The sequence below is a fragment of the Diadema antillarum genome, unplaced genomic scaffold (assembly GCF_040938485.1).
Source record: "Diadema antillarum isolate AM-2024a unplaced genomic scaffold, OU_Dant_1.0 seq00002227_RagTag, whole genome shotgun sequence".
In the NCBI taxonomy this organism is placed as follows: Eukaryota; Metazoa; Echinodermata; class Echinoidea; order Diadematoida; family Diadematidae; genus Diadema; species Diadema antillarum.
Window position 1 is genome coordinate 405,081 of NW_027272859.1, and position 27,771 is coordinate 432,851.

Genomic DNA, 27,771 nt, shown 5'->3' on the forward strand with positions numbered 1-27,771 from the left:
GTCAATTTACCCCACCAAGCCCAAAGGTTTGACCCCTCAGAGTTGCTGGGGCCACCCTCCTCACTAACAAAATGCGCGTCAGCCTGGTCTCTGAGGGCGGGTTCAGCCCCCAGGGACCCCCCGAAAAGGCCCTCCGGCGGGTGTAATTTACCCCAGGAGCCCATGGACCAAACTTGGCCTAAATGAATGTCCTGTGGGTGTACATAATCAATATATAAAAACTGACAAAATATCTGGTCGGGAAAGGGGTTGCCAGACCACTTGTTTGCCGGTACAAAACCTCGTTTTTGGTCAAGGAGTTTGCGCCAAGACTACACTGTCCCGTAGGCCCTATACTGTAGCATCTCCCAACAGTCAGAGGGACTAGCTGTGGCAGTTAGTACATGTAGTAGTCTTGGCGCAGACTCCTTTACGCCCAACAAGGGTTTGTGCCTGCAAACCGAGTACCCGTTAAACCCTGGGACCCAGGGTATAGTTTGCATCCAGAAATTCACCACGCACATACGCACACACACACACACACACACACAAACGCACACATACACACACACACACACACACACGCACACACACTCACATGTTCACACATGACTCTATGTATATACCATAACACTAAACATGTTACTTAGCTTTCTCAATAGGCTAGCTACTAGTAATACAGCCATAATACCTTGCACATAATAAATGTCAGGCCTATTAGATGTTCATACCTTTTGAATGTTTTATATGGATACTATCAAAGAAGATATTTAAAATTTGTGGGAAGTTGCAATATGTTTTACTGGCCACAGAGCCTACTTCTTCTGCATGATGTATTCACCTTATGAGACTCAAACAGAGCTTTTCAGAAAATGCTGAAATAAAACATTTGTTGTGAGTAGACTGCAGTTTCAGACCAACCACAACAGCACTAAAAAGGCCAGTTGTATTAAACACATTTAAGTAAACATTTTCATCAACAGTGCATTAAACATACCTTTAATAAAGTTTATGTCAACGAGAGGAAGTCAGATTTAGCTTGGATTACTTCCTTTTCTCCTGCTTGATATCCTCTTTTAAATACAAATAACAAGTCTCAATCCTCATGTAAGATTCTTTTGAAAACCTTAAACTAAAACTTGTGTTTTTGGCTGATACAAACCACCCTACGATGCATAAAATAGGCAAGGATTACAGCTGCATCCATGCCAACAATTCCTTTATTTGACTCTAATAAATTCCAAATTAGAATGAACTGCATAACATAACATTGATAAAGGAGCTTAATAGTTCTGGAAATGATATCGATCCATTTTCATACTCAGTAGTGCATGTCATCTTATAGTCTTGGCCAAATATCTGCATATTGATAAGAGTAATGAACATAATTATGGTGTTCTATATAAATTATATACATGTATTGCTGAACTTCCTTGAAACATCAAATAACAAGCTTCACAATAGAATGCTAACTTTCTGTAATGAAAATAAACAGGCTGAGAGCATTCACTTTGATCTTGTGTTCTCTTTATTTCTTCAAGCACTTTTTTTTTGTCAACTTCTTACTTCTGGGATACTTTTTTATTTATAGTTCCCATCCCCACACAAATGGTGTCACATACTGCAAACACTGCCATTGACCGTGACCAGTATAGACCAAGTTGAAACATCAAAATCATCGGCTTAATGAAATAGCTCATTATAGCATATAGGCTGAGAATATGAACTTGGTCTTGTGGTCCCTTTATTCCTTCAGCACATTTATCAACTCCTTATTTCTGGAGATACTTCATCTTCAGTTCCCCAGCCCCACACAAACAAAACTCAACCTATGGTGTCACATATACTGCAAACAGCACATCATAGTATGATTGCCATTTACCCTGGACATATACACACAACATTGACACATGAAATTACCAGCTGAATGATCTGCTAGCTTAATTTCTTTTCTTAAACAATAGCATCTGTTATATCAGAATTTTTGTCAACTCCTCATTTATGAGATACTTTGCCTATCCCCTCCCCCCCCCAAAAAAAAAGGTGTCACATACCATACAGTTGCAATGTAGTTCATGTTAATGATTTAGTTGCCATTAAAAACTGCGACAATTACACATCAAGCCATGCATCACACTAAAGCTTACTATAGACTAAAACTTACATAAATTACGTATAATGTAGGCCTTAATAAGCTTTGCACATGTTTCAGTCACAATCTACGATTCCTGAACTGACCAGTATTTGGCATGAATTTGTTTCATATACAAACACCAAACATAATTTCATATTTTAGTTTATCGTACAGTCTGATGCATGATTTGAGGTATGATATAAGTGACGTCTACTCACAACAAAGGGTTTATTTCAGCATTTTCCAAAAATATAAGTGTAGCAGGTTCTGTGGCCAGTAAAACAATACAATTTCACTCAAATTTCAAAATCTCTTCAGTGCTCCTGCTTGAAGGTTCACTGATAGTATCGATATAAAACATTCAAAAGGTATGAACATCTTTATAGGTCGGACATTTAATATGTGCAAGGTATCATGGCTGCACATGTATATTATGGAGAAACCACTGAACATGTTTTGCGTTTTGGTGGGGTAAATTGACCAGCAGCCAGCTCCTGGTCTAAAGAATTTTAGCAAAAACACAGAAATAAGCTAAGCTCATTAGCCCTATCTAAGTTGCTGACCAATCTTAAAATGTTATATGGCTGATATATCTGAGAAAGTTATGAAAACACATTTGAAAATAGTTTCAAGCATTCGATTTCAAAAATGTATACTTGAACATAAATCTACGCTTTCTATTTTCATTTTCAATTGTTTGACACACAGCTACTTTAGCCAAGATACTTTTGTCGAAAACAATTGCCTCAACTGAATATCTTCTGCCGATTCTGGTTTTGAGTTTATAGCATCGAAATCTTTGACATATGCATACATCAGAGGTTGTACAACTAATTATGTAAATCATTTTTACTATACCAGTCCATTCTACTAATCCTAGCTTAGCTGATTCAAAGCGAAACGTTAAAATGTAATCAGGGAGGTGCTAGAGAAGAAGAGACAACTATACTGCTCTCTTTTGAAGTCATGCGCGGCACCGCCGAGAAGTTATGCGTTCAATTACAGGTGTTACCCAGGTGCTTTGACAAAAGAGAGCATCAATAATCGGGACTAGCACTCCATCTAGAAATACTTGCCCCTACTGCAATTCGCTCTCTCTTCAATGTGATGGCAACAATGAATTTGTTTACCTTGAATTGGAGCAGCGAATCAAAATGCAGTGTAAAACAGACAATTTCAACAGCAAATAGTTTAAAAGCACGCTGGAACACGCTTTAGCGGAGTACTTTATTTGAAAGATCAAAATATACCAGATTAAAAGATAGAAAACTAACATGCGGAAATGAGATTATAGAAAAATATTAGGTTTTTAAGAGAGGGCCTAATTTCCATTTCATTTCGATTTGCGCACTACGAAGAAACTAGAAATACATGTTTATAATACTGAATTCTTTCCTAAACTATTTTAAGTCAATTCGAGTATTTCATTTAAAATTTTACGGTGGAATAAAGCTTGTAATTCAACGAAAGAAGAAATGCGTTCTTCGTCTCCGAACTTCGTCCTGCAACTAGAGCGGTACCGAGCATGACTTCAAAGCGTAGTGGAATGCTAGACATCCCACTGTAACGCCTTGAAGCCAAACATGTGTTTGCATGATTTAAGAAGAGTTGGCACTCCATCTCTGTAACACCTCCCTGGTGTAATTATCTTAAGTCAGCTAATATGTATATAATATACTTGATGTATTATGGTGAGTATTGATAACAAAGCCTTGTTCGCACATGCAGGAACATCGTTCAAAATCTGTGTAATGCTACGTATCATTCTTATAGAAATAGAAGGAGTAGCCCTAGTGGTACTACAACCCAATATTTAACATCGGTCGTGTACATCAACTCTCTGTCACTTATGAAAAATCACACAAACAAACAAAGGTCTGGTAGTATAATTTGGCAAATCAGATCTTTCAAGATCTTCAGTTTCTCAATTTCAATCTCACTTAAGTGTCGTATATCCCTTTTCCAAAACGTAATGAAAGTTTGCACTTTACATTGTTGTCTCCTAACGATTTGTATGGAATCTTACGATGATTTATTTTGCAGTTTTGGGGAAATAACTGAAAAAAATAACATCTTGTCACTCGAAAATTCGCTTTCCTTTTGAACGGAGAATTTTGGATTTGTTTGCGGTCCGAGTCAATTTGGTGGTAATCTATTGTTTTTCGCTCCATCAGGGAAAAAAAAAAGTTTCCAGTTTTATCATTCTCAGGAAAGGTTTTAATTGATCTTATACAACATACCAAATCAGGAAAGTAATCCGATTTTCAGGGGTGGCCAATAGGACACGCAATCATGACCATAATAATCAACAGATTTTAAGAATTCAATTCAATTCAATTCATTTTATTTCCATACTTCTCATTTATGGACATTATAACAGAAATCAAACAAGTTCTTCCATCTTGTAAACAATGTGCAAAACACAACAATATACATGATGATAACACAGTAATTATATGTAATAACTGGTCAAATTCGAAATCGAGATGGGGTTGATCAAAGAAAAGTATGACGGGACCTACATGAAAGCAAGCTTGTTTGGCTGTAAGCCCCGAGTAATCAGTGTTTGTAAAAAAAGAAACGGAGAACGGATAGTAGATAAGACCAGATGATGTAAGGGTGCCAAATAAGATAAAAAAGAATACAAAAATGTGAACTATTACTGTGACCGAGCTTTCATTGGTTTCAGGAGTACAGTGCACTCCCGTTATAACGAAATGCTCGGGACCGGCAGTTTTCTTTCGTTGTAACGAAATTTCGCTATAACCGAACAAATACAATATATAACGAAAACAAGGAAACCACGTATATACATCATATCCTGTTTGCTGAATAGTCATCATATACTAGAAAGCTATGTGAAATGTGATGGCCCGGGATAACTGTATTACAATAATAAACGCAAGTTCCCCTCAGAAACTGTGCGTGACACAAAGAGCGAACTTGGTGTGAAGCGTTCACCCATGTAGAGACGCTATGCTTGTTCCGCTACGTATTTTCGAAAGCAATTCGCATTTCGTTATAACGGAGCACATTTCTTTTACTTTTCCTTGTCTGTGGCGCTCGGAAAAGACTTCGTTACAACGGAAATTTCGCTATAACCGTGTTCGTTATAAGCGAATTTTGTACCATAGACTTTAATGGTGATAATTTTGGGACCAGAAGATTTACTTCGTTATAACGAAATTTCGTTATAACCGTGTTCGTTGTAACGGGAGTGCACTGTACAACATTGAGACATTACAGAGCAATACGAGCAAATGAGACCGTCTTTAGTCTGCAGCTTTTAGAAACACCATTCCTCGCAGCAAATATGGATGCCAAAAAGAGAGATACAAATTCTCATGCACCATTCGTCCCAGTCTAGAGCTCTCTTCTGCCTTCCTGACGTCTCTCCATCGGTCTCCAACTCTAGCCACTGAGAGTTTCGACCGCTGCACATCCCGCGGATGATAGGCCCATTGGCGGCCTGGACGTAGCCAGCCGGAATTATTCCTGCGACACGGTAATTCTCTGTCTCCATCTTGTTCGAGACCAGGTCGTTGACCTGGATTAACAAACAGTCGATGCGAGGGAAGAAAAATAGAGAACTCTGTTAGAATGATTGAATAAACTCAAATAAACATCAACTATGCGGAACAGAAACACACAACCACACCCACACATACAAATTAGAAGCAGGCATGTGTAACAGATGGGGGCAGAACTTTGAGAGACAGTGCTTGTGTTGAGAGGCCAACGGATCAACATGCACTTGAAGTATAAAAGATTCTCCACACATCAAACAGGATGTCAAGTTGGATCTTCTTTTCGACGTAAATTGCAAACACTGACTGGTCCGAATTCACGAGGGTGGTACAATTGAAACCATGGTTTAAACCATGGACAAAGACCGTAGTTCTATATGGGGCGCCAAGTGTTGCACGACCTATTTCGTTACGTAATCAGTCATTTCGTCGATTTCGTCGACGATAATTTATGTTCATTTCGTAACAAAATGTTAACATTACTTCGACGAAATGGTCATTTCGTAACGAAATTGGCCATGCGACACTAAGCGCCTCATACAAAACTACGGCCTTTGTCCATGATTTAAACCATCGTTCCACCTTCGTGAATTCGGGCCATTTAGTTTCAAAAGCAGTAACGGCAGATAGCGTGGAGGACACGCCCACGCACACAACGACAACGCCACTTCCCGTAACCATGTGATTTGCTACATCAAGCCTCTTCAACTGAATTACATCACACACACATGCACACAAACTCATATGCACACAAACATTTTACATTATAAATCATATATCACAATGCACTTTTAAAGATAGATATAGGAACCATGTCAAATCAATCTAGCATGAAAAGTACAAAAATGGGACCCAGCTCTCAAAGTAGGGGAAGTGTGGGAGAGTTGAGCCACTTTTTACATTTAGTGATATTGTTCAATAACTATACACAATTTATGGATTATTCGTTCGCTGGTATATACTACAACTATTCAGGCATAGTATTATGATAGCCCAATAAGACACCTAGCACAAACAACTTGGGGGTGACACTTCAACAAAAATATTTTGCAAAATGGCTCAAGTCTCCCTTGACGTGGTGAGAGTTGAGCCACGGGGTTGGGAGAGTTGAGCCACTATGCTATAGGCCCTACATATCATATTAAGAAGTTCAGGCTTATTGAAGAAAATGACTATGGAAACCTATCTAAGGAAAGAGGGTGTAATGGTAACAGAGGGGGCGGGGCATCTGTTTGACTTACGGGTCATCGGATGGATAATGTGGATGTTGTTGAGGTCCACTTACGATCACATGATCAGGATTTCTAGATGCACCCTGAGTGGATTTGCGTAATAAGTCAACTCTTGGTGTTAGGAAGAAGAAACCGCCCGTAGGGCGTCACCCCTAGCGAGAACACCACATACCTTTCCAATATTCCTCACCTCATCCAACTGCAGACCCGTTTCTTTGACCAAAAAATGACACTCATTGAGCCACTTGAAGGGAGGGTTGAGCCACTTGAGGGCTGAGCCATTGGAATACAGGGTTTAGCCATGGCACAACTCTCCCTCGACACGTTGGCACAACTCTCCCCACAGTCGCCATTTAAACTAACCCTCAAAACCTATGAAAGTGACCACACCAAACATGTTGAAATTTGCTGAAATAAACAAATGATATACAGACTATCTGCTACTCCATCTGATTCGCACTTATCCTCTACCGTAGGTGTGAGAGAAAACCACATATCTGACAAGTGGACATTCACTTTTGGTGACCAAAATGGTTTTTCTTTGACTATTTTGTCATGCTTTGTCCAATGTCGCTGCCTCATATACACTGGTATATAGTTAATCATAGGCATGAACAAGAAATGGCAGCAGCTGACTGCAGTCAGTCCCTATGGAGATGTGAGGTGGCCTGGATCAACTCTCCCAGTGGCTCAACTCTCCCACACTTCCCCTACATCTCGAGCGTGAAAGACAAACATGCAAACTTCACGATATAAACGTGGGACATCAAAAAAAAAAGTCAAACATAACTCTAAGGCTGCGTTTATCAACTTTCCCCAGTTTAAACGACTTTCGAAAGCCCTTTCGATAGCCCTTTCGATAGCCCTTTCCATAGCCCTTTCGAAAGCCCTTTCCATAGCCCTTTCGAAAGCCCTGTCCACTCCCTGTACTATTAATGTGCCGCTTGTTTTCGTCGGCTGCGTTTATCAACTTTCGATAGCCCTTTCCATAGCCCTTTCCATAGCCCTTTCGAGAGCCCTTTCCAAAGCCCTGACTGCCTGTACTATTAATGTGCCGCTTGTTTTCTAAGAAGTGACGGCGAAAAGCAATTACCATCATAAAGACATATCTTCCTTTGAGAGTGAGGAGTCATGATACAATGCCACATGAATCAATTTTCTTCCTATCTGTGAGGCAGCTCCAGTTTAGCACATACTTCAAATATTTCTGAGTAGCGGCATGAGACATGGGATCAAAGGGAATGAGACTGTTGTTACTTTATTTCTCAAACCTTGTTGGTGAGAGAAACACCTCCTTGTTCCAAGCATATGCGTGCATTACACACAGCTGTATGTATATACCTGTGTACACGTACTCGTGTGCACTTTACGTGGCGCGCGTCTTTTCAGAAACTGGAAACGCATGGTTGCGCAACCGCAGTATAGGGCGACCTAAAGGGCTTTCAAAACAGCTTTGCGTTTATCAACTTCGAAAGGCTTTTACAAACAGGTTTCTGATACACCTGTTTAGGAAACCTGTTTGGATCGTCACAAATTTCGGGCTTTCGAAAAGGCTTTCCTAAAGGGCTTTCAAAACAGCTTTGCGTTTATCAACTCGTGAAAATTCCTTGAAAGCTGTTTGGATAACCTGTTTCTGCCGAGAAAGGAGAGTTGATAAACGCACCCTTTCGTAAAAGGCTTTCCTAAAGGGCTATCAAAACAGCTTTGCGTTTATCAACTCGTAAAAATTCCTTGAAAGCTGTTTGGATAACCTGTTTCTGCCGAGAAAAGGAGTTGATAAACGCACCCTTTAAGAGTGACCTGTGCAATCTCTGCGTCCATGAGGTCATAATCATTCGAAACAAAAACCGCTCAACAAAAGGTCCGAAGTCATATCAAAATGTAGACACAGGAAGAGGCAAATCATCCAACCGTCAAGCCACAGAACTCTACACACAGAGTAAGAGTTCTGTGCGTCAAGTCCATCCACTGCGCCACATAAACACATACACGGTGAAAGCCAGTCTGCCTGATTATCGCCCCACTGCGTGAAACTGCGCGCCGGTAGGGGACAAGACGCCAATATCAAAGCATACTTACGCCTATTATTAGACATGAAGACCACATTTTAGAGTCCCTGTAAATCTAAACATTACCAATCTACATGATTTCTACATCGATGAAAAGCTGAAAAGCTGAAAAGCTGAAAAGTTGTACTTTGATGACATCCTACCACTTGAAAGGTTGTGACATATGAAATATACTGAACAAGGAAACATAATTTTTGCATATTTTTCATTTTTCTTAGAAGGTACATTAGAACAATGAAATAAACGTGGACCAAAATGGAAGAGGTATGAAAGGAAAGAGGAAATCTCATACTTATGAAAATATAATGACTTCATGTAGACTGATTCTTGGAACGGGTCAGGTGATCGAATAAATCATTGCGTTGTACAATTAATTTTTGACGAGATTTCAGTTTGCCGCGAATACGCGTTTTTGATTGGTTAACTCCCTCTGAGTGGAGAGTTGAACGGCGCGGAAGGACAGTAAACGTGTACTGTGCATACAGTTATACTCTGTGTGTAGATGAAAGTGTATGACCCTATAGCCGGGTTCACCCGTACAAAATAGCGGGATGACGATCGCGATGCACATCCCGAGTTTTTTTCGAGCGTCCACACGTACCAAATTAGCGGGATAGCGATCGCGATCGGTATCCCGCTAATTTGGCGAGCGTCCACACGTACCAAATTATCCCGCTAATTGCCGATAGAGATAACAGCAAAGCCTGCAAACTGGGTCACGCAGCGCCCTTCTCTTATCACTGCCTGCGCGCACTTACCTTTGTCCAGTGTCTTTTACGCGTCAGTGGTGTGGTTCGCGCGCTGTTGTTGTTGTGCTCCAAAGAGGTGAAGGACCTCTTCGCAGAGGCCTCGCTGTTGTGATGTGCGTATTGCATGATGGGATGTAAAAACTCGAGATTCTAATCCCGACCGTTCACACGTACCAGCGCGGGGCCAATTATCCCGCTAATTGACGAACCAGCGCAAGATTTCTTGGGATTAGCATCGCGATGCTTATCCCGCTAATTTTCGGGTTTTTTCAGTCCACACGTGCAAAAAACTCGGGATGACGATCGCGATGCAAATCTCGAGATTTGTATCCCGCTAATTGGTGTACGTGTGAACCCGGCTAGTGTGTGTGTGTACGCGCGCGCGCGCGCACAATGTATGTATACGCGCTCGGGCTCAGGCAACTAACTGCAACTAAAATCTCCACGTAAACAACAAGAACAACACTCCACTCTGATCGACAGCTCAACTTATAGGCTTGGATTTTGTTTACTCAACTAGATACCATGACGCAAATCTCTCGTTTGAAGAGGCTACACCCCCGTAAATAATGTACAGATGTATATCTAATTTGGCAATCAATGTAGTAGGCCAGCCAAGACAAGTGGTGTGGTTCGCGCGCTGTTTTTTTTTACTTTGCAGACGGCAAAATGTTCGAGTTAATGCTAAGTTTCCCAGCGATGAAAGTCTTGCAAAATCGCGATACTGAAGTTTAGCGTACGGCTAGTGTATATCGGCAATCAATGTCAAGCAAAATTTGTTAATGCGTTTTTGCCGAAAAATGCCTTTTTTAGCGCAAAATTTGAAAGAATGTCAAAAATCACGATTTTTATTTTTTTATCGAAATAAGTAATGGTTGATAACTACCTTTCAAACTAGAAATGTGTTATCTTCCATTTCAAGTTCAGAATCTGAATAGTATACATTTGAATGTAGAATACTACACGCACATATATGGCGAAATGAAACATAAAACCGCGATTTACTCAAAATTGTACTTTGTAAAATCTTCCAATATTTCAAAGTTTCTTAAAACTACCTAAATCAATCTATTCAAAAGTTTTTATTTTTTCGAAATATAATATATGTTCTGATATCTTATGCAGCAAAGAAATTATAAGATAAGGCGAAAGATAAGTCGTTTTATGTTATCCTAAATAGGACGATGTATTTTTACTGGACGCGCATTTTGAATGAAAAATCGAATGTTTAGCGTAGGTCCATTATATATTGTACATGGTATAGTGCGTGTATTTATCTTACATAGTCGGCGAAGTCAATGGACAGGTTGGATAGCTGACTGCAAAAACCCTTTGTGGCACCTCGATATGACTAAAATGTGCTTCTTTACAAAAAAAAATACAAAGAGGGGTGTTGTTACCATGGCAACTGATCATTATAAGGTCACTCCCTGAAAATTTCAAATATTCATGATTGTAAAACGTACAAGTGTTGAAACATGTTTTTTTTTTTGTGTGTGTGAAAAATGTATCAATCTAACTAATCTATGTTTAACAATGAAACCTAAGAGTTATATATAAATTGTTTACTATGTTTGGAAATGGTTGTCATGGAAACAACCATCCTGTATACTCACCCCTTCCCCCGAGAATGCTTGGGAATTCATGGTTATCAATACAATGCTATGTAGTTTGCATTCTCAGGCCCTGAAACGCAGCCCTGCAAGGGATAGGCACGAAATCACTTTTACTTTTGTAATGTTCTAAGGCGAGGTGTTTGCATTTTATTTTGATCTATCCTCCCGCAGAAGACTTACTAAATGTTTCTTTTATGATTGTTGATTGTTTACATGAACGTTGTTTGGAACGCACACTTATTCGGCGACATAAGAATATTGTATCCCAGATATTTGTGTGAAAAAGTAAGGCAAATATCACCCTCAAAAAAGAAAACAAGAAGTAAAAAGGAAGTAGAGTTGAAATGCGTACAATGCAATAACAGCCTCATTTCCCCTTCCCATCATTAAGTCGGTTAAATCATCGAGTCTATAGTGCAGATTATATTTATCCTTGGCCAAGTTCTGTGTCCTTGGAGCAGACATGTAACAAATTGTTTGCAATTCGATTTTTTTTTGTTCTATATTATCCATCTTTGTGAAAAAAAATCATTTCAGTTATCACCAACACTCTAAATTCCCAGTCAACCAACAAAATGTACGACACAATGTGCACACGCCCGCAACCACCGTCTCAAACAGCGTTCACGGACTATATCAACACACGATGAAATACAGTAAACAGTAAACGAGGCAATTTCTCTTTTTTAGATAATGATTTGCCATTAGCGTACATTTACTAGAATAGCAGCACTTGACATCTATATTGCTGGTTACCAAAATGCTGATAAAAATACCATACACAGTAAGAACATGCTTGAATCCTGCAAAATACAAATGATTATTTGTCTTCAACAGTATTTCGTTTTGAAAGGTAAAGAACCTCAGTCTCGATTTGTGGACATCTAAAAACAAAAACAAAAATTCCATCTGAAAGCAATCTTCTTAAATGATTAAAAGCATTAAAAAAGAATGAGTCCTCAGTGAAAAAAGTTTATCATGAACAAATCTCTGTGACATACATCCAAAGACTTTGAAAATCAACGATACAAATTGCGCTGACTACATTAACTGCATTGATAAACTCAATTTTTTTATTGTGACATATTCTATGTGTCCACCATCACAAACGTTACACCAGTTAGAAAAACAAAATTTTCTCTTTAGGCAATATTTCAATATCTCTATCTTTTTTTCACAATTTGTGGTTACATATCCTAGCTAATTATGACTGTGCATACGCTGTTGCATTGAACTTTAGTCACTGTACAACTAAACTAGAATGGTGACTGCCAAATTTTTAAAATTATACTTTTAATCTGATATTATTTTTGTGTTCTGCAGACCAGTGCGATAAGATATCTGTACTGAGTATTCGTCTCTCAGTGAAGAAAAAAAGAAATCACCTCTCCAAAAATGCATGGGTAATGCTTCCCTCTAATACTTTCCCTTATTCCAAGTACCAGAATGGCTGGGGCCCTGAATAGCTAACATATATTACAGTACGTTTATTACCAACATCATGACAATTATGGCACATGCGAAAAAAAAAACAGGCAAAACATACATCTTGACCAGGTCATATTCTTTTCACTACTTCTTGTACTTGGTGTTTGGATTGGAACCTTCTACTTATGTCTTTCATATCTTAAACTAGAAAAAACATGCTCTGTGCTATTTCCCTTCAGATTCACCAACTGTTCCTTTGTGAAGTTTTCTCTTTTTAAGCATTTCAACGCTCAGTTTTCTTTTTTTTTTCTGACCAACATGTCATATATTTTCCTCCATCTGATGAAGAAAGGCAAAGTTCACTTCCCTTTTGTTGACCCCCCCCCTATAAAGACAAAAACAAAAGACATTCCAATCTGACAGGATTAAAATGTTGGCGTTTGGGCTTCAAAGGAATTAACAGGATCAATTTCCATGAAGTACTAGTTTGCGGCTTGTAACTGAGTCTCAAAGGCATGGTATAGTTTTGGTTGAGATGGAGATTCAGACTTTAACTTTTTGCAAGCAAAAAGAAACAACTTATGTAATATGAAAGAGCATCAAATTCTTAGAGTAATTTGAAGTTTGTTTGTTTAAAGTTGTTGGTCTTGAAATGGCCGTGAAATTTTTAAAAAAGTGACACAATGATAATGATTAAAAGTGGGTGCCACCTTTTATTAGGACCTCTTTGTTTTTGTACATCTCAGCCTTTTCAAAACCAATTTTTAACAAATAAATTTGGAATTCCTCTTTGGTATTGTTTACTCTTTAATATTTCATAACAGGGCTCTCATTATTTTACAAAATCTCCATCTCAGCCCCCATCTCAACCAAAAGTAGACCATCCCTCATCCCTTTAATGCTGCAATCAAAATTGGAAGTAGATCTATATCAAATCATATTGTAAATTCTGTTTGCCAAGTAGTGTTGTGCACATTTTGATATCAGACCTTGTTTTACTTCATCACTAAAGAAAAAAAGAACAAAAAGATTAGAAAAGAAGAGACATGAATTTTTAGTTAAGACCATATTCTAAAAGAGCAGACTTTAAGCTTTAAAATGATGTATAACTCAAATCAAATGGACTCTCCTAACCTATCTAAATATTGGAAAGAAAGCACAAACTCAGGAAAAGTGCGAACTGAGAAAAGAGGCTCTGAAGTACAGTGTCTATTCAAGCGCTTAATCTTTACCAAACCGTGCTGGCTGTGCGATGAATGGGACAAAAAAACAGGAAGTAAACCACCAGAGTAACAACATTGAAGGTATTATCAGATTAAACTGAAATTAAATATGCCTCATTAACACATTCTGTCCATAATTAATGCTAACTTTCAAAGCAGTAGCACCATCATTTCAAAAGTTATTAGAGTTGAAAGTGAAGAGTATGGACAGGGTTTCTTAGAAATGAAAAGGGGATTCTGAAGACACACCTAATCACACTATTCTACCAAAGATGTTCGTGATAAACTGCTAAAAAAAACACTTTCCTGCCCGTTTTATCATTTAATCTGGATTCGTGGAAATTCCCAATCTATACACATGTCTTTCATATATATATATATATATATATATATATATACATACAGCTGTATTCAAATTCTATAATAGTCCTGAAAGCACATTGTGATTACATTTGAGAAGTTTAGATGGATGAATTCCACATGTAAGTTCAGGTTCTAATGACATCCTTCCTACGGAATCTGGATGCGGACTGGATAGCCTGGCAGGGTTGTTTCTGGAGAGAGAGAGAGAGAGAGAGAGAGAAAAGAATGGTGTATCTGTCTTTACTTGATGAGGAAAATGACATGGGCATTTTAATCTTTGGTGAAGACACAGTGACATACACGCTAAAGATATACGGTTACTTGATTTCCTCTATATGTAGTGTTTCCTTAAAAACAGTAAAGTATATTTTATACAGTAGATCCTAATTGTAGAAATTTAACCGTGAGTACACAATAACATAAAATGTAGGAAACTTTCATGATCCAAATATTCAATTCTTTCCATTAAGCTTTTTATTCCATTCAGAAAAATTTCAAGGTAGTGCTTGCCTGATACTGCAACTGGATACATTCAAAACTTTCGTGCATATATTAACCCTGTGACCTTTCACATCAATACCCTCATAACTAATCAAAGTCAAATTGCTTAGAGGTTATGGTTACTTTGCCATCCGAAGGTAAATGCAATACCATGGTAGCAATGTTCTACAGTCAATAGAAATCAGGGTTTACCTGTAATTTACAATCAGCAGCAAAATCACAACAGAAACTAAAATGCTACAAGGCCCAGGTAATCATCTCTTCTGTATAAAACCAAATTTGAAGATGATCTGCTGAGTACACGTTAAGTTACTGCAAGATGAGAATAGGACAGATGTGCCACGGTGTGAATGGATGACTGCAACAACATAAAGACTCCATCAACCATCTTTGACAGAGGCTAAAAAAAAAATAAATCGGCACTAATTCATGTGAATCTTTGTTGTTGGAGTGATTGACTACATGCATGTACAGTACTGCATTCATTTAGCACAAAATGCATTTATTTTCTGCCCAATGAACGATAGACAGTCAAAAATTTGGTCAAGATGTCAACGGCTTGACAAAATATCCCAACCTATTTGGGGTTTACATTTTACATGCATTATTGCTTACCTCCCGTATTTCCTTTCGAAATAGAGTGCAGGATGCACAAATTAGAAGTTGGTAGTCAGGACATCTGTCTCTTTCTTTTTCTCTCTTGTCCGTAGTTAGCTGTGGTTTGCAGGGTCCATTTTGTCCACTTTGTGCCAATTCTGGTCGAAAATATGATTAACAAAAACTTAAAGAAGTTATCATTTTTATGAGTGAAACAGGATACTTATACTGCAACAAAAAACAAACACATTCATCATGAATTAGAATCAATCATCACGATCTGATGAATCCCTTAGTATGAAATTTTGTATCTTCAGGTCACTGTGAACATTAATTTGTATTACAGGTAATACATTAATCATGTCATTGTTATTATCATCTTTGATGCTCTAAAGTCATATCTTACTGAAAATGAATTATATAGGATGGAAGTCATCTTGACACCTGTAATTCCTGTACACAAATATTTGATTGTATCATGCTCTCATTTGTATGTGGATTAGGATATGATTTCCTTGCATAAATCGGTTTGTATTCATGAGATAATATTCCTAATTTCAAATCGTTGACACTTACTTGTGAGCTGGAAAGGGCATTTACATCGCAGTCAAGACATCTTTCTATCTTCCCCTCACTCTAGTGGATGTGATCTCAAACTGAGCATGTCCATTTGTTGCTGACACCTTGATAAAAATAAAGAACAATACATCACAGCATACATGTATTACCCTTACATCATACTTAACGCAACATAATAATAATGGAAAATAAATTGATTTGAGACTAAAGTACTTGTACATTGTATTGTACTGCAACTGTCAAAGTGAAAACATGCTTGTTGCAACTTATTCAAATGGAATAGGAATATTTAATACTCAATGTATTTAATTTTGGCATTATTTTCAACTGGGCACTTAACTGATACATTTGATAATCAAGCACTTAGTAACTTAGTATATCAAAGATATTTGAAATTAGACCGCTATAATGTATTTCAGACATTTACCGTTTCTTACCTTCAGGTTGTTCTGCACCTTGTTGCAGGTAGAAAGATCTCAAACTTTACAATTGGATTTTGGCAAGTCAGGATATGTCTCTCTCTCTCTCTGGCGAAGTTTGAAGACAAGACCCAGTCTGTCCACTTGTTGGTACATCTAGCTGAAAACAGAAATCAACATGACTCAAATAATTGTTTTTTTTTTTCATTGTTAAAGCAGAGCATTATAAGCTAACAGTGAACAAAAAAAAATAATAATTTGAAATTTGATTGTTTTGTATAAAGGCATCTTTGCATTGACATAATTTTCTTTATTCCCCATGCAAATCAACTATAACTATAGATATATATCTCTTTTACTGAGATGTGATTTTTTTTTCTAGCTTTTTGAATTTTCAAAAAAGAAGAAGAAAGATATTCAGGTTTCAGTGAGTCGGTATAAACGATCCATTAAAAATTTAATATTTACATTTTTTTCAAATGAACCTTTATTCTATGAGATATTAACGTAAGAAGTTGGTACTTATGAGTAAGAAGTTGGTACTTATGAGTAAAGACATTTCTAAATACCGGTAGTTCCTTTTTGACTAGATCTATTTGTAAACTAGAAGAGTACATGTAAATGATTCACAGATTAGGAGAGGTTGGCAGCAAGGACTGAACACTTTCTCCCCCCCCCCCCCCCTCTCTCTCCCTCTCTCGGGCATATTTGAATGGCAAGATCACTTGGTTGTAAACTCGCTTTTATACATGTATATAAAATACCTAGGCCTAAATCCTAGACCCTTTTTCTATACCCATGTAGAACCGACGTCTACAGGACCAGAAAGAGTGGAGTCAACATTAGACCTCTGCTCTAGAGACTAGTATTAGTGCTAACATTAGAGCGAATGTCAGGATATTATAATGTTACATCAAGATAGAAATGTTACATCAAACCTTAATTTTTATATCAAAGTTAGCCTAGATATATAATATATTCATAGATTCTAAAACATCTAGATGTCTAAACGTAGGTCTAGCTAGGCCTGGTTACTCTTAGCTGGGTCTTTACAACAAAACTGCCTAGATATCTAACTTGTTAGTAGGTTACAAGAAACCTCTAACATTAGGTAGAAGACAGTACAGTGGTCCAGATCTTGACTAAACCCAAGGTTAGATCCTACATTTAATTCTAGACGCCAGCTATTTATACTTCAGACCCCCTAGACTGTAGGTCTAGTATTAGTATTTGATTAGACTCTAAACGTTAGTAGATCTAACGTTACATCTACATCTACATCTACACCTGGGCTTCTGTATAGACTACAGGCACAGCCCCTTGCCCTGGACCTGGCTCTAGCCCTACAAATACATCTAACGTTAGTAGTAGTGGGCCTGTATACTGTCTACGTTTACAACTGCTAATGTGCTAACGTTTAATAGTTGTTCAGTTGATTGTGATTAGGGCCTAGCCCGATTGAATTGATTTGGCATAAACAGGCGTAGCAGTACATAACACTACGTGTAGTATCGAACCCTGCCCTAACGTTAGCTAGAATGTCTAACACTTGAGTTAGAGAGAGTGTAACCGTTCATAGATTAGACCTAACGTTAGACGAGGATTCAGTCTAACTGCATGTGATGAGGCCATAGATTAGAAACCTAGATCGAACGAGCAAGACACCTAAATCTAGGCGTAGACCTAATGTAACGTTAGGCCTCTTTTCGCACCGTGTCAAGACGTGCCTTACGGAATTTAATCGGTGTTCCACTAGCAAGCACCGCCGGCACGGTCGGGTGGCGGCCCGGGGGTTGGTAGGCATGCCCACGGGATCGATGCGAAATACAATCATAAGTCTAATCACATCGGCCTTACGTTAGATTCTACTGGCGCTTGAACCGTGATGTTTACCAAGTCTCAGATCAAAGTTGTATATCTAACTGCTAGATTACAGTTCCCTTATGCGGTGCAATAAAGAACTATATATTTATTTACTAATTTACTTACATTCGAAGGAAATAGTCCCTTTTTCAGTCACCACGTTTCCAACTCAACGACCAAAACATGCAGCTCTCGCGCGAGCTAGAGACTTTACCTGTAGACGTACGCACACGTATTAAGTATTCGCGCGCACACAAGCAGCGCGGGGCTACTGGAAAATGCTCGAAAATGCATTTTCTGAGTTCCTGCATGTTCAGAGTTTTGATTAAAAGTAAACATTTCTTCAAGAAAACTAGAAATAATATTGACACGTTCAATTAAAGAAGCATTTGTAGTTTTATAAAACATTAAATTACTTTTGGAAGATCATCTAATTAGCTTGTAAAAAGAAACTTTGCAGAACGTTAATTCATCTGTGAATATCATTTCGAGAAAACAACAATCAAACATTTGAGAGCCCCATATATGGCTGTACAAAATGACTTTTTAAAATGCTGCGGAAACACATTTACATTGCAATTTCATTAAAAGGGACAATTGAAACTCATGATCTTTCAAATATCAATTGAATGCAAGCAAAAAATAAAAATCGTGATTTTTGACATGCTTCTGAATTTTGTGCTAAAAATGACAATTTTCGGCAAAAATGCGCGTGACATCCGGCCGTACGCTATTCCTTAGTATTTTTGCAAGACTTTCAGTATGAGAACGGAGCATTAACAAAAAAATGCCGTCGAATCCTTATCTAGAGCCTTTTTTGAGGTTTGGCTGGTCTACAAACCAAAAATATAAAACACCTGTTTCTTGACCCTGGCCTAATCTAAGCATCAGTCATCGCCACAGCGCCACAGGGGGGGGGGGGGGGGGGGGGGGGGGGGGCACCGCGAGAGGAGGAGATTGTTTTGGTTTTGGCATGGGCTATGTAGCTCCTTCTTATTCCTGTATTTTCGTTATTTACGGGTCAATTTTTTTCGTTCGAAATGTAAAATGGATGACCATAGAATTTCTCAATAGTATATAAAATTGAAAACGTTAGAAAGGATAGAGAAAATTGAGTTCACTTTGAATGGTCTGCCACAGGCAGATATCCTTATCATGCTCTTACGTAATACGACAGCTGCTGTAGTCATTAAACCCTGGCTTGGCCTCCAGGTTTGTCACGCCTGAGCAGAAAGTTAATTTGCAATGGACAAATACTTCGACTCCCAACTCTCAAACGAAGAATCGTTAGGGGGTATAGCACCCCATCAGCTTCGTTAAAGTGGGGTCTCGCCTCAAACGAGGGATTGACGGCATGCAGTAACTGTTGCATTATTGAATAGTTTATTATTAATCAATGAGAAAAGATCTAACACATACTTTGCACATATAGTTCTTTGGGGCTCTCTATTGTGTATTACAATAATTATTCCATATCAATCCACTGTATACATCGCTGAGTAATTTAACTAATGATACCCTGGGAGCGCATGATCATGCATGTATCTCAAATTGCCACACCGCGATTTTTACTCGACGAGACTTTCAATTTTTATAGTTTTCTAAGCGAGGGACCAATTCAGTTCTTACTGTGCTATCATAACAAGAATCTCCACAACGTTGGATATCAGTAATGAGGTGATTCAACCTTGGAACGGGTCGGGTGATCAATAAATAGAAAGCCTTGTCATAATCTGTTTTAGGATCGTTTTAAAAATGTCAGTAGGATGCAGTGATAAGAATGATGGTATCATAAGTTCATTTTACATGATGTAAGCATTAAAAGGTGTGATTTATATCAAATATTTACAAATCATGTCAATTAGTCACGGAGAGTAGATCTTAATGTCGTCCCTAAGTGAATCTCGTCGACCATGCACTTCGTCTCTGAATATCTCGCAGAATCTCGGGTGCCGATAAGGACATGCGCAAAAACCTGCGCGTACGATAATTTTTTTTTTTTATTTGAGCTCATTAACAGCCGCGTTGCGGTCTGACTGTGCACGAGTATTCACAATAGCACACATACACTTTTTAATGATACCTGATTATGTTCCTTGTTCCTGGTGAAGTTCTTTGCCGTCTGTGCCAGTTTGTCTTCAAGGGCGAAACCCGCGCACGAATTCTGATCATGGATATTGATAAACACCACATTCTGCCGGAAGGATTTATAGAAACAATTTTGATACATTTAGTTAAAAAGTTTATAGAGACTTCATAAGAACGCATGAAAAAAAAACCCACTAACAACAGTACGAACTCGCAGCCTTTTTCCTGCAACATGATGATTTGTCTCACTGGAAATATCAACAGGGGTGGGAAAACCTTTCATACTTATCATTGAACAAAACTGTCCTTGCATATGACATAAAAAAAACCATGCAATTTTCAAGGTAAATCGATGATATTGCTATTACACCTAAAGGCCCGAATTCACGAAGGTGGTACAAATGAAACCATGGTTTAAACCATGGACAAAAACCATGGAGCACCAAGTGTCGCACGGAATATTTCGTTACGAAATTGGTCATTTTGTCGACAAAATGACCGTCTCGTTAACGAAATTATCATTTCGTGGACGAAATGATGCGACACTTGGCGCTCCATGGTTTTTGTCCATGGTTTAAACCATGGTTTCATTAATTGTACCACCTTCGTGAATTCGGGCCGAGAGTCGCGACTATATGAACCTATGAGGAGGACCGGTGGAAATGCAACAGGTGGGTCAGAAGTTGTGGAGTATCCCCCTCCCATGTAGGCCTACTTGTTTTGTTTTCCTGGGATGGTTGTCTAAAAGCTCTCATATATTTCATTCCATTCAATTTATAGAAACGTCAAGAGTGTGAAAAACATATTGCGAAGATGACAAATACACATTGACAAAAATGCATAATTCAACTCACTGAATATTGCCCTTTGTCCTTGTGCATGACTGTGTGCTCTTTTCCAAACAATTCTGATTTCAACAATTCGTCAAATACAGCAAGAATGAAGACAACACGCTTAGATCGAGGCCGTATCCCCAACACATCCACCACACATCCAACAGAAAAATAGCCGTAACGAACCAAAAAGTTCCACAATGCACAATTTGTACAAAATCGAAATAATCTTGAAAAAGTCGACTCAAAGAATAAGGAATAAAAGAAAAATGAGTCGAAAGATGAGACGAAAAATGGAGACCGTACAGTCGCCACCGAGTAGCGCCTGGAGTGGACGATTCCATTGTATTGTCATTTGTATCACATATGTAATATGTACCTTATCATGTTGGTATTGCACATCATGAAAAAAAAATAAACAATGCAAATATAGGGGTAGCAACCCGAAATCGAACTCACTCGATCGAAGTCGATCGCGATCGTGGCCGGCGAGCTGCCGCTGAAGTTACCAGGAGCGTTGATGAGAATAGTGTTGAGGGCGCTGTTGTAGGTCATGGTTTCGGAGGCGGACTCCCCGTTTCTACCCCTCAGCTCCACGTGCCCAGTCTGCAAATCACGTGATCAGTTATTGTCAGTATGAGTTTGAGTTTGAGTTTGAGTTTATTTATTTAACCACGGTAAAAAGCTTGCAATCAGCTGAAATGATAACAAAACATAGAAATTATACAATGAAGAAAATGCAAATAAGAACGTGAAATAATCATTGCAAACGAACACTAAAAAGAAAAAGTCACAAAGTAAAAAAGTATACAAAGTATAACATGAAAAGTGATATATGAAAAGTATATACAATGAACAAAAGTTATCAAAACGAGAACTAAGGAAAATAATTTTACAAAAATATATAAAGGTTAGAAAAATGGACAATCATACTATCACTATGCAAACAGATGTAGACGTTCTAAAATAGCAAACGAGCTTTTAACGAGACGGGGTGGGGGGGGGTCAAATGATTTGACAGACATGTTCTATGAGAAAATATTTAGGTGTACAAAATTAACACCTGGATGTAAGTTGAATATAAATTATTGCAATTATACAAATCTTTTCTTTATTTCTGTTATAAATAATCTAATATCATTAATTGTCCTAAGAGTTATAGGGAGACAATTAAAAAGCAGAGAAACGTTTGATAATATGATTTACTTTTTCTTAGAAACTTGGTTCGTGCTTTTGGAAGAACAACAATAGTGTTTTCATTTCGGAGATTGCAAGAAGATTGAGATCTAAACTGAATCATGGAAGACAGCGAATCAGGGGCGAGGTTATGGAGCAATTTAAAGATGATTGTCAGGGCCTGAATCTCCCGTCGATTTTTCAATGGTTTGGCATCGGTGGTACTATACAAAGCTTCTCTATAGAAACGACCATAAACTCCCAGTTTGTAAAGACAGCCTTGACTCTACAGGGTTGGTCTGTTATCATGACGTAGCGACTTGTGTTTGAGCACTATATTAGAAGGTTCAGCTAATATTCTGATTCTTTTCAAAAATCAGTTTATGTGAAACGTTTATCAGATAAGATGCTATACATAAGAGGACTGAGAGGGATAATTTTAACGTATAAGAAACCGTCCTACATCAATAATATACACTCAGAAAAATAAAAAGAAAGTGAACGCTTATTCAAGTTTATATTTCTCATAGAAAATTTGGCTGAACATTAATATTTTATATACCATGTAAAAGATAATTCAATTGGCCATCAACCTGGTAGGTCAATGAAAAAAGGCAAACTCTACGCATGAGTGAACACATTCGGTTTTGTTTTTTCTTTCAAAGCACAAAAGTAAAAATTGCAAAAATGGACAAGTTTTCGTTCATGTGTATGTCCTCTCCCATGTAACAACGACAGCAAGATACAAGTAAAATAAAGATTGAGTTTCAAAAATCATCCTATAATCTCTGTGATAACTTTGTAGCCCGCAAAGACAAAGAAAAGCGAAAAAAAATGACAGAGAAAATTAAGAATCTTGTGTCAAATCCAAATGCAAATGGCATGAAAGAGGCAATAGTAACAAAAATGGAAGAAATTTCAAATGTTATTACTGGTTATTTCAAATTAAGAACTGATAAAAAAAAATGTTATTTGGTTCTTGAATTTGTCTCATGAATTCTTAAATTCCTAAATCAAAAGAATGAAATAAAGAAAGTCTGTCCATTTTATCACCTTTGCGGCTTTCTCCCTATTCATTTGAAGTTTGATTTGACAGAAAACTCTAATTTTCCCCCAAGTTTCCCACTTTGTTAATGCTTCAGGACATAGAGACATACAAGGGGACGCAATTTTTGCTATTTCATTCATGTCTCTCATTATGTTAATTAACATTTTTTGTTATCATTGTTATCTTGAAGGGCGTTTGCTAATGAACAACAAAATGTCAATTTTTGCCATTTTTATTTTTGTGTCTTGAAGGACAAAAATCAATGTGTTCACTCATGCATAATATTTCCCTTTGTATTTCCTACCAGTCTGATAGCCAATTAAATAATCTTTAATATGGTATATAACACAATGATTTTAATCAAAATATTCTATGAAAACTATTGTGTGCTGGAAAAAGTATTTAATTTCTTTTATGCTGAGTGTAGATCGGTAAACTGTTTCTTCAATAAACTTGTTATGACGACATAAAAATAAACCAAGAAATGCAGTTTGATCATGTAAAAACGAAGTTCGTAATAGATTTGTAGATGTAGATGTTTATTTCATTTCAGAGAAAACCAATAGTCTCACTATCTATACCTATTTTGTCTACGCTTTCTTGGTCTTCGTCAAACGTTTGTAAATGTAATCTGCATTTAAAAAATTTCATGCCATCCGTGAAATATGATTATCTGCATAATGTGAGTTTCCAAAATGTGGCCTTCTAACCACAGTGGAAAACACAAAACAATATTATTCTAAGGTTTAATTAATGCTACGAAATTTTTGGGAAAAAATATTATGATCATTTTTCACCATGACCATAATCAAAACGGAAGTTATAAACTATAGTGTCTTTGTACTCACAGAATCATGATCCAGGACTTGATCGCGTGCCCCAGCAGGGCGACTATTGTTGGTTGGTTGCTGACAGTGAGCACTCCCCTTGTGAGCCATTGCAGTGATTGTGATGGCACCGGCTACAAGCAGAGCTGTGATGAGTACAGCGGTACAGGGGATCCTCCACAAGGCGAAACGCGAGCCTCTAGGTGGCACCGTATCTGCTCCCATCTTGGCGTACGCTGGCAGAGCCGACGAGCTGTCGTACTGAGGTAGGCAAAGGAAGGGAGAGGGGGGATGGGGTAAGTTTTGAGGTGTTTGGGTGTTAAAGTTTGAATGAAGAGAAGTGAACTCCGGAGTTATTAAAGGGATGGTATCGTATTTGTTTACGTGATGATTCAGTTTTTAACTTTCCGCGAGATACTTAGAATCCACTAGAAATGAAATATTAAATAGCATATAATTTTATAAGGAAATCAAAGCTTACTAGATGAAAATTATTTTTAAAATGGCTTAGATATCCAAAAACTGACTTTAAAAAAAGTAGTCCCAAAAGTTGAGTCTCACTTTCTATTGGGATCGATTTATTTTGAATATCTCAGCTATTTCCAAACCAAACTCCATCAATAGTAAACTCGTAAGTAAACTCATTAATTTCGTAAGAGTTTTCTCATTATCTCGAAAAATTATCAGCAACAGAAGTAGGAAACCTGATGTCAAATCTCAACCGAAACTATGCTATCTCTTTAACTGTGCGAAGATTTTAGATGCAAGCAGAATATCAACGTCGATCATAATATCATGATAATATGCTCGTTGCCAAGGATATCACTACATATATATATATATATATATATATATATATAAGCTCTGTCAACACCTCATCGCTGTCATCTTGAATAGTATATAGTGCTGTTGTATTTGGGTAATTTTGTAAAAAAGTTTATACGGACAATTTTCTAAAGAAAATGATAACTTATTCTCGCATCCAACTGGGATACACAAGTTAAGTATTCGTCAATATGATATAATACATGAATCACAATTCTTTTCAGTAATATCCTAGAAAACATCAATAACCTATAAATGACTACGTATATACATGATTCAATTTAGGACAAAAGATAGATGTGAGCATTGATTCCATTACCAAAATATATTGCATTACAAAATTTGCAAATAATTACCTAAGAAATCATGCCGTGGAAGGACAGCCACTATAAGAGAATGCTTGAACAATTGGCAGGAATACCCAAGGAAACCTATATATACGTATACATTATTCACTTTAGCAGAATGGAGAAAAAAAGAACTACTCTCAAAAACACAAATAAAAACAAGTACGAATAATGCTATCAAATCATTTCTGTGACGTGAAGTCAGTTTAGAAGCTTGCCTGTGATCCTGATTTCTCCATGGTGAAATCGTAGTTGAAAGGCCGTCAGTGGAAGAAAGTTGCAAGGTCGACAGTTGAAAGAGTTGGTTGTAATTCTGCTCACGGTCCAGCTGCTTGATGAAACGACACTGCAAGCATTGGCAAGTTCACAAGATTTATAACAAAACGCTTGGGCGTGGCTTTGTAATAACTTACATTTCATTCAAAATCCTCGTGCTCTGATTGGTTGGAACCAAATCAATGGAGCGCTCATCTAAATCTGGCTTTCGTTCAATTATGATCTCAAGTTTCACTGAAAATCCGTCCTTGGACATGATGTTTTACCCTCAATGTTCCCTCTCGACCTATGAATGGGTACTTAGCAAAGCTATGAAGTATTAAATGTTAATGGCAGGTCCCTCGGGTAGAGCGGTGTCAACACTGTAGAGGCTTCCCTGGGTTAAAAAAAAAGACATTATCATCATTATCAATGTTATTCTTATTGGCTTCACTATTGTTATTATCACCATTATCATCATTATTATCATCACCATGATTATTATAATTATCATTATCATCATCATTACTATTATCATTATTCCTATCATTATCTTTATTTCCTCTTGAATCCTACTACTATTCCGAATCTGGATACAAGCAACACAGATCTCTGCAGTCAGCCAGGCCAAACAGCACCATAATTAACTAACCTAGGGATTAATGTCTTTTTTCTTTAGCACAAGATTGAACTAGTTAGGTTTAGATCAGTATCATTCTGCCATTAACTACCATTGTCAAAATATATTATCCGCAATAAAGGGGATAATTAACTGCAATGTACAAGTGAAACTAGAACCATTTCCCTATGTGTAAATACACAGATTGTACAGATGCTCGGCGCGATCAGCTCGCGGGGACCAGTGCCGTATATTAAGAGAGTCTGGCCAACTCGGTTTTTGGCTTATGTGTTTTGAAGCCTGTGATTGGTCAAAAGCCGGTCCCGTGATCTACAGGCGCCATGTCGTTACTGAAGTGCGCTCATACGCAGTGCCCATTGTTAACTACCCCTTATTTGGCTTGGTTATTTTGTTACGTCTGAGCGTACACGCTAACCCTGTAACGCGTAATACGCGCGGTAACGACATGGCGTCCAAATTAGCAGTTGGCCAGACTCTCTTTATATACGGCACTGGCGGGGACACCAGTCCTCAATAAAAGACCATGTTGATATAGGGCCAAATACACAAATACGCTCCTCGGATCGACAGGTAACAACAAATCAAATCAAATCATATCACTTGTTAACAGAGCCTTACTTTTCTTTCTACATAAAACCTGAAAGATTTCATATCTTGCTTTTTTTTATTGTAAGCGCCCTGAGCCTCACGGAAGAGGGTATCAAACATTCACTGCATTGTATTATATAGTATAAGCCAGATCGGAGTTCCACTTTGCGCATGAGCAGAAAAAAAGGTCATTCGTACCAACAGGCATGTTAGTTTTTAAATTCACTGAGATAAGCATCTGTGTTGTAATGATTTATCATACCATCCTTATAAATGCTGCATACCATCACATCCACCTGACAGCAAAAGTGGTATTTGGCAATATCAATAGAAAGAGATTGTTAATACAATCAATGCAAAATAATGATATTGGTGCTCTCCAAAGTGTTCATTGGCGGATCATTCTGGTCTTCTGATCTACGTAAGTTCATTCTCTGTTCCATCAACTGTTATGTAAAGCTTATTAATCGCTCATAAAACGAGTGAATTACCCCTAACCGACTGAGAAAAAAGAAAGGTCATTCGGACCAATGTGCCAATGAGCTAACTCCGAACTGGCTTATTGTGTTCTATTGCATTGTATTGTATTGTATTGTATTGTATTGTATTGTATTGTATTGTATTGTATTGTATTGCATTGTATTGTACTGTATTGTATTGTATTGTATTGTATTGTATTGTATTGTATTGTATTGTATTGTATTGTATTGTATTGTATTGTATTGTATTGTAAGATTCTGCATTGTGTGACGGTGCAGTGTATCTCGATTGCGGCATTGATTTCAACATTGCCTTATTTATGAAGTGATACCAATCTCCTTGGTCAAACAGTGTCAGAGAGTTATATATTTCTTTGTCCTTGTTT

The 27,771-nt window shown here is 37.7% G+C and overlaps 1 protein-coding gene across 1 annotated transcript in view; it reads right to left on the reverse strand.

The window, feature by feature from the left end:
• Positions 1-25,662, reverse strand: part of LOC139714307 (uncharacterized) — a 40,915-nt gene extending 15,253 nt beyond the window's left edge. Inside the window, exons 1-5 of the mRNA XM_071626022.1 lie at positions 25,642-25,662; positions 24,273-24,512; positions 21,660-21,806; positions 20,363-20,473; positions 5,464-5,660 (exon numbers count right to left, since the gene is read on the reverse strand). Of these exons, the coding sequence (XP_071482123.1) occupies positions 5,464-5,660; positions 20,363-20,473; positions 21,660-21,806; positions 24,273-24,512; positions 25,642-25,662 (716 nt within the window). The remainder of the gene's footprint in view (positions 1-5,463; positions 5,661-20,362; positions 20,474-21,659; positions 21,807-24,272; positions 24,513-25,641) is intronic.
• Positions 25,663-27,771: the final 2,109 nt, after the last annotated feature.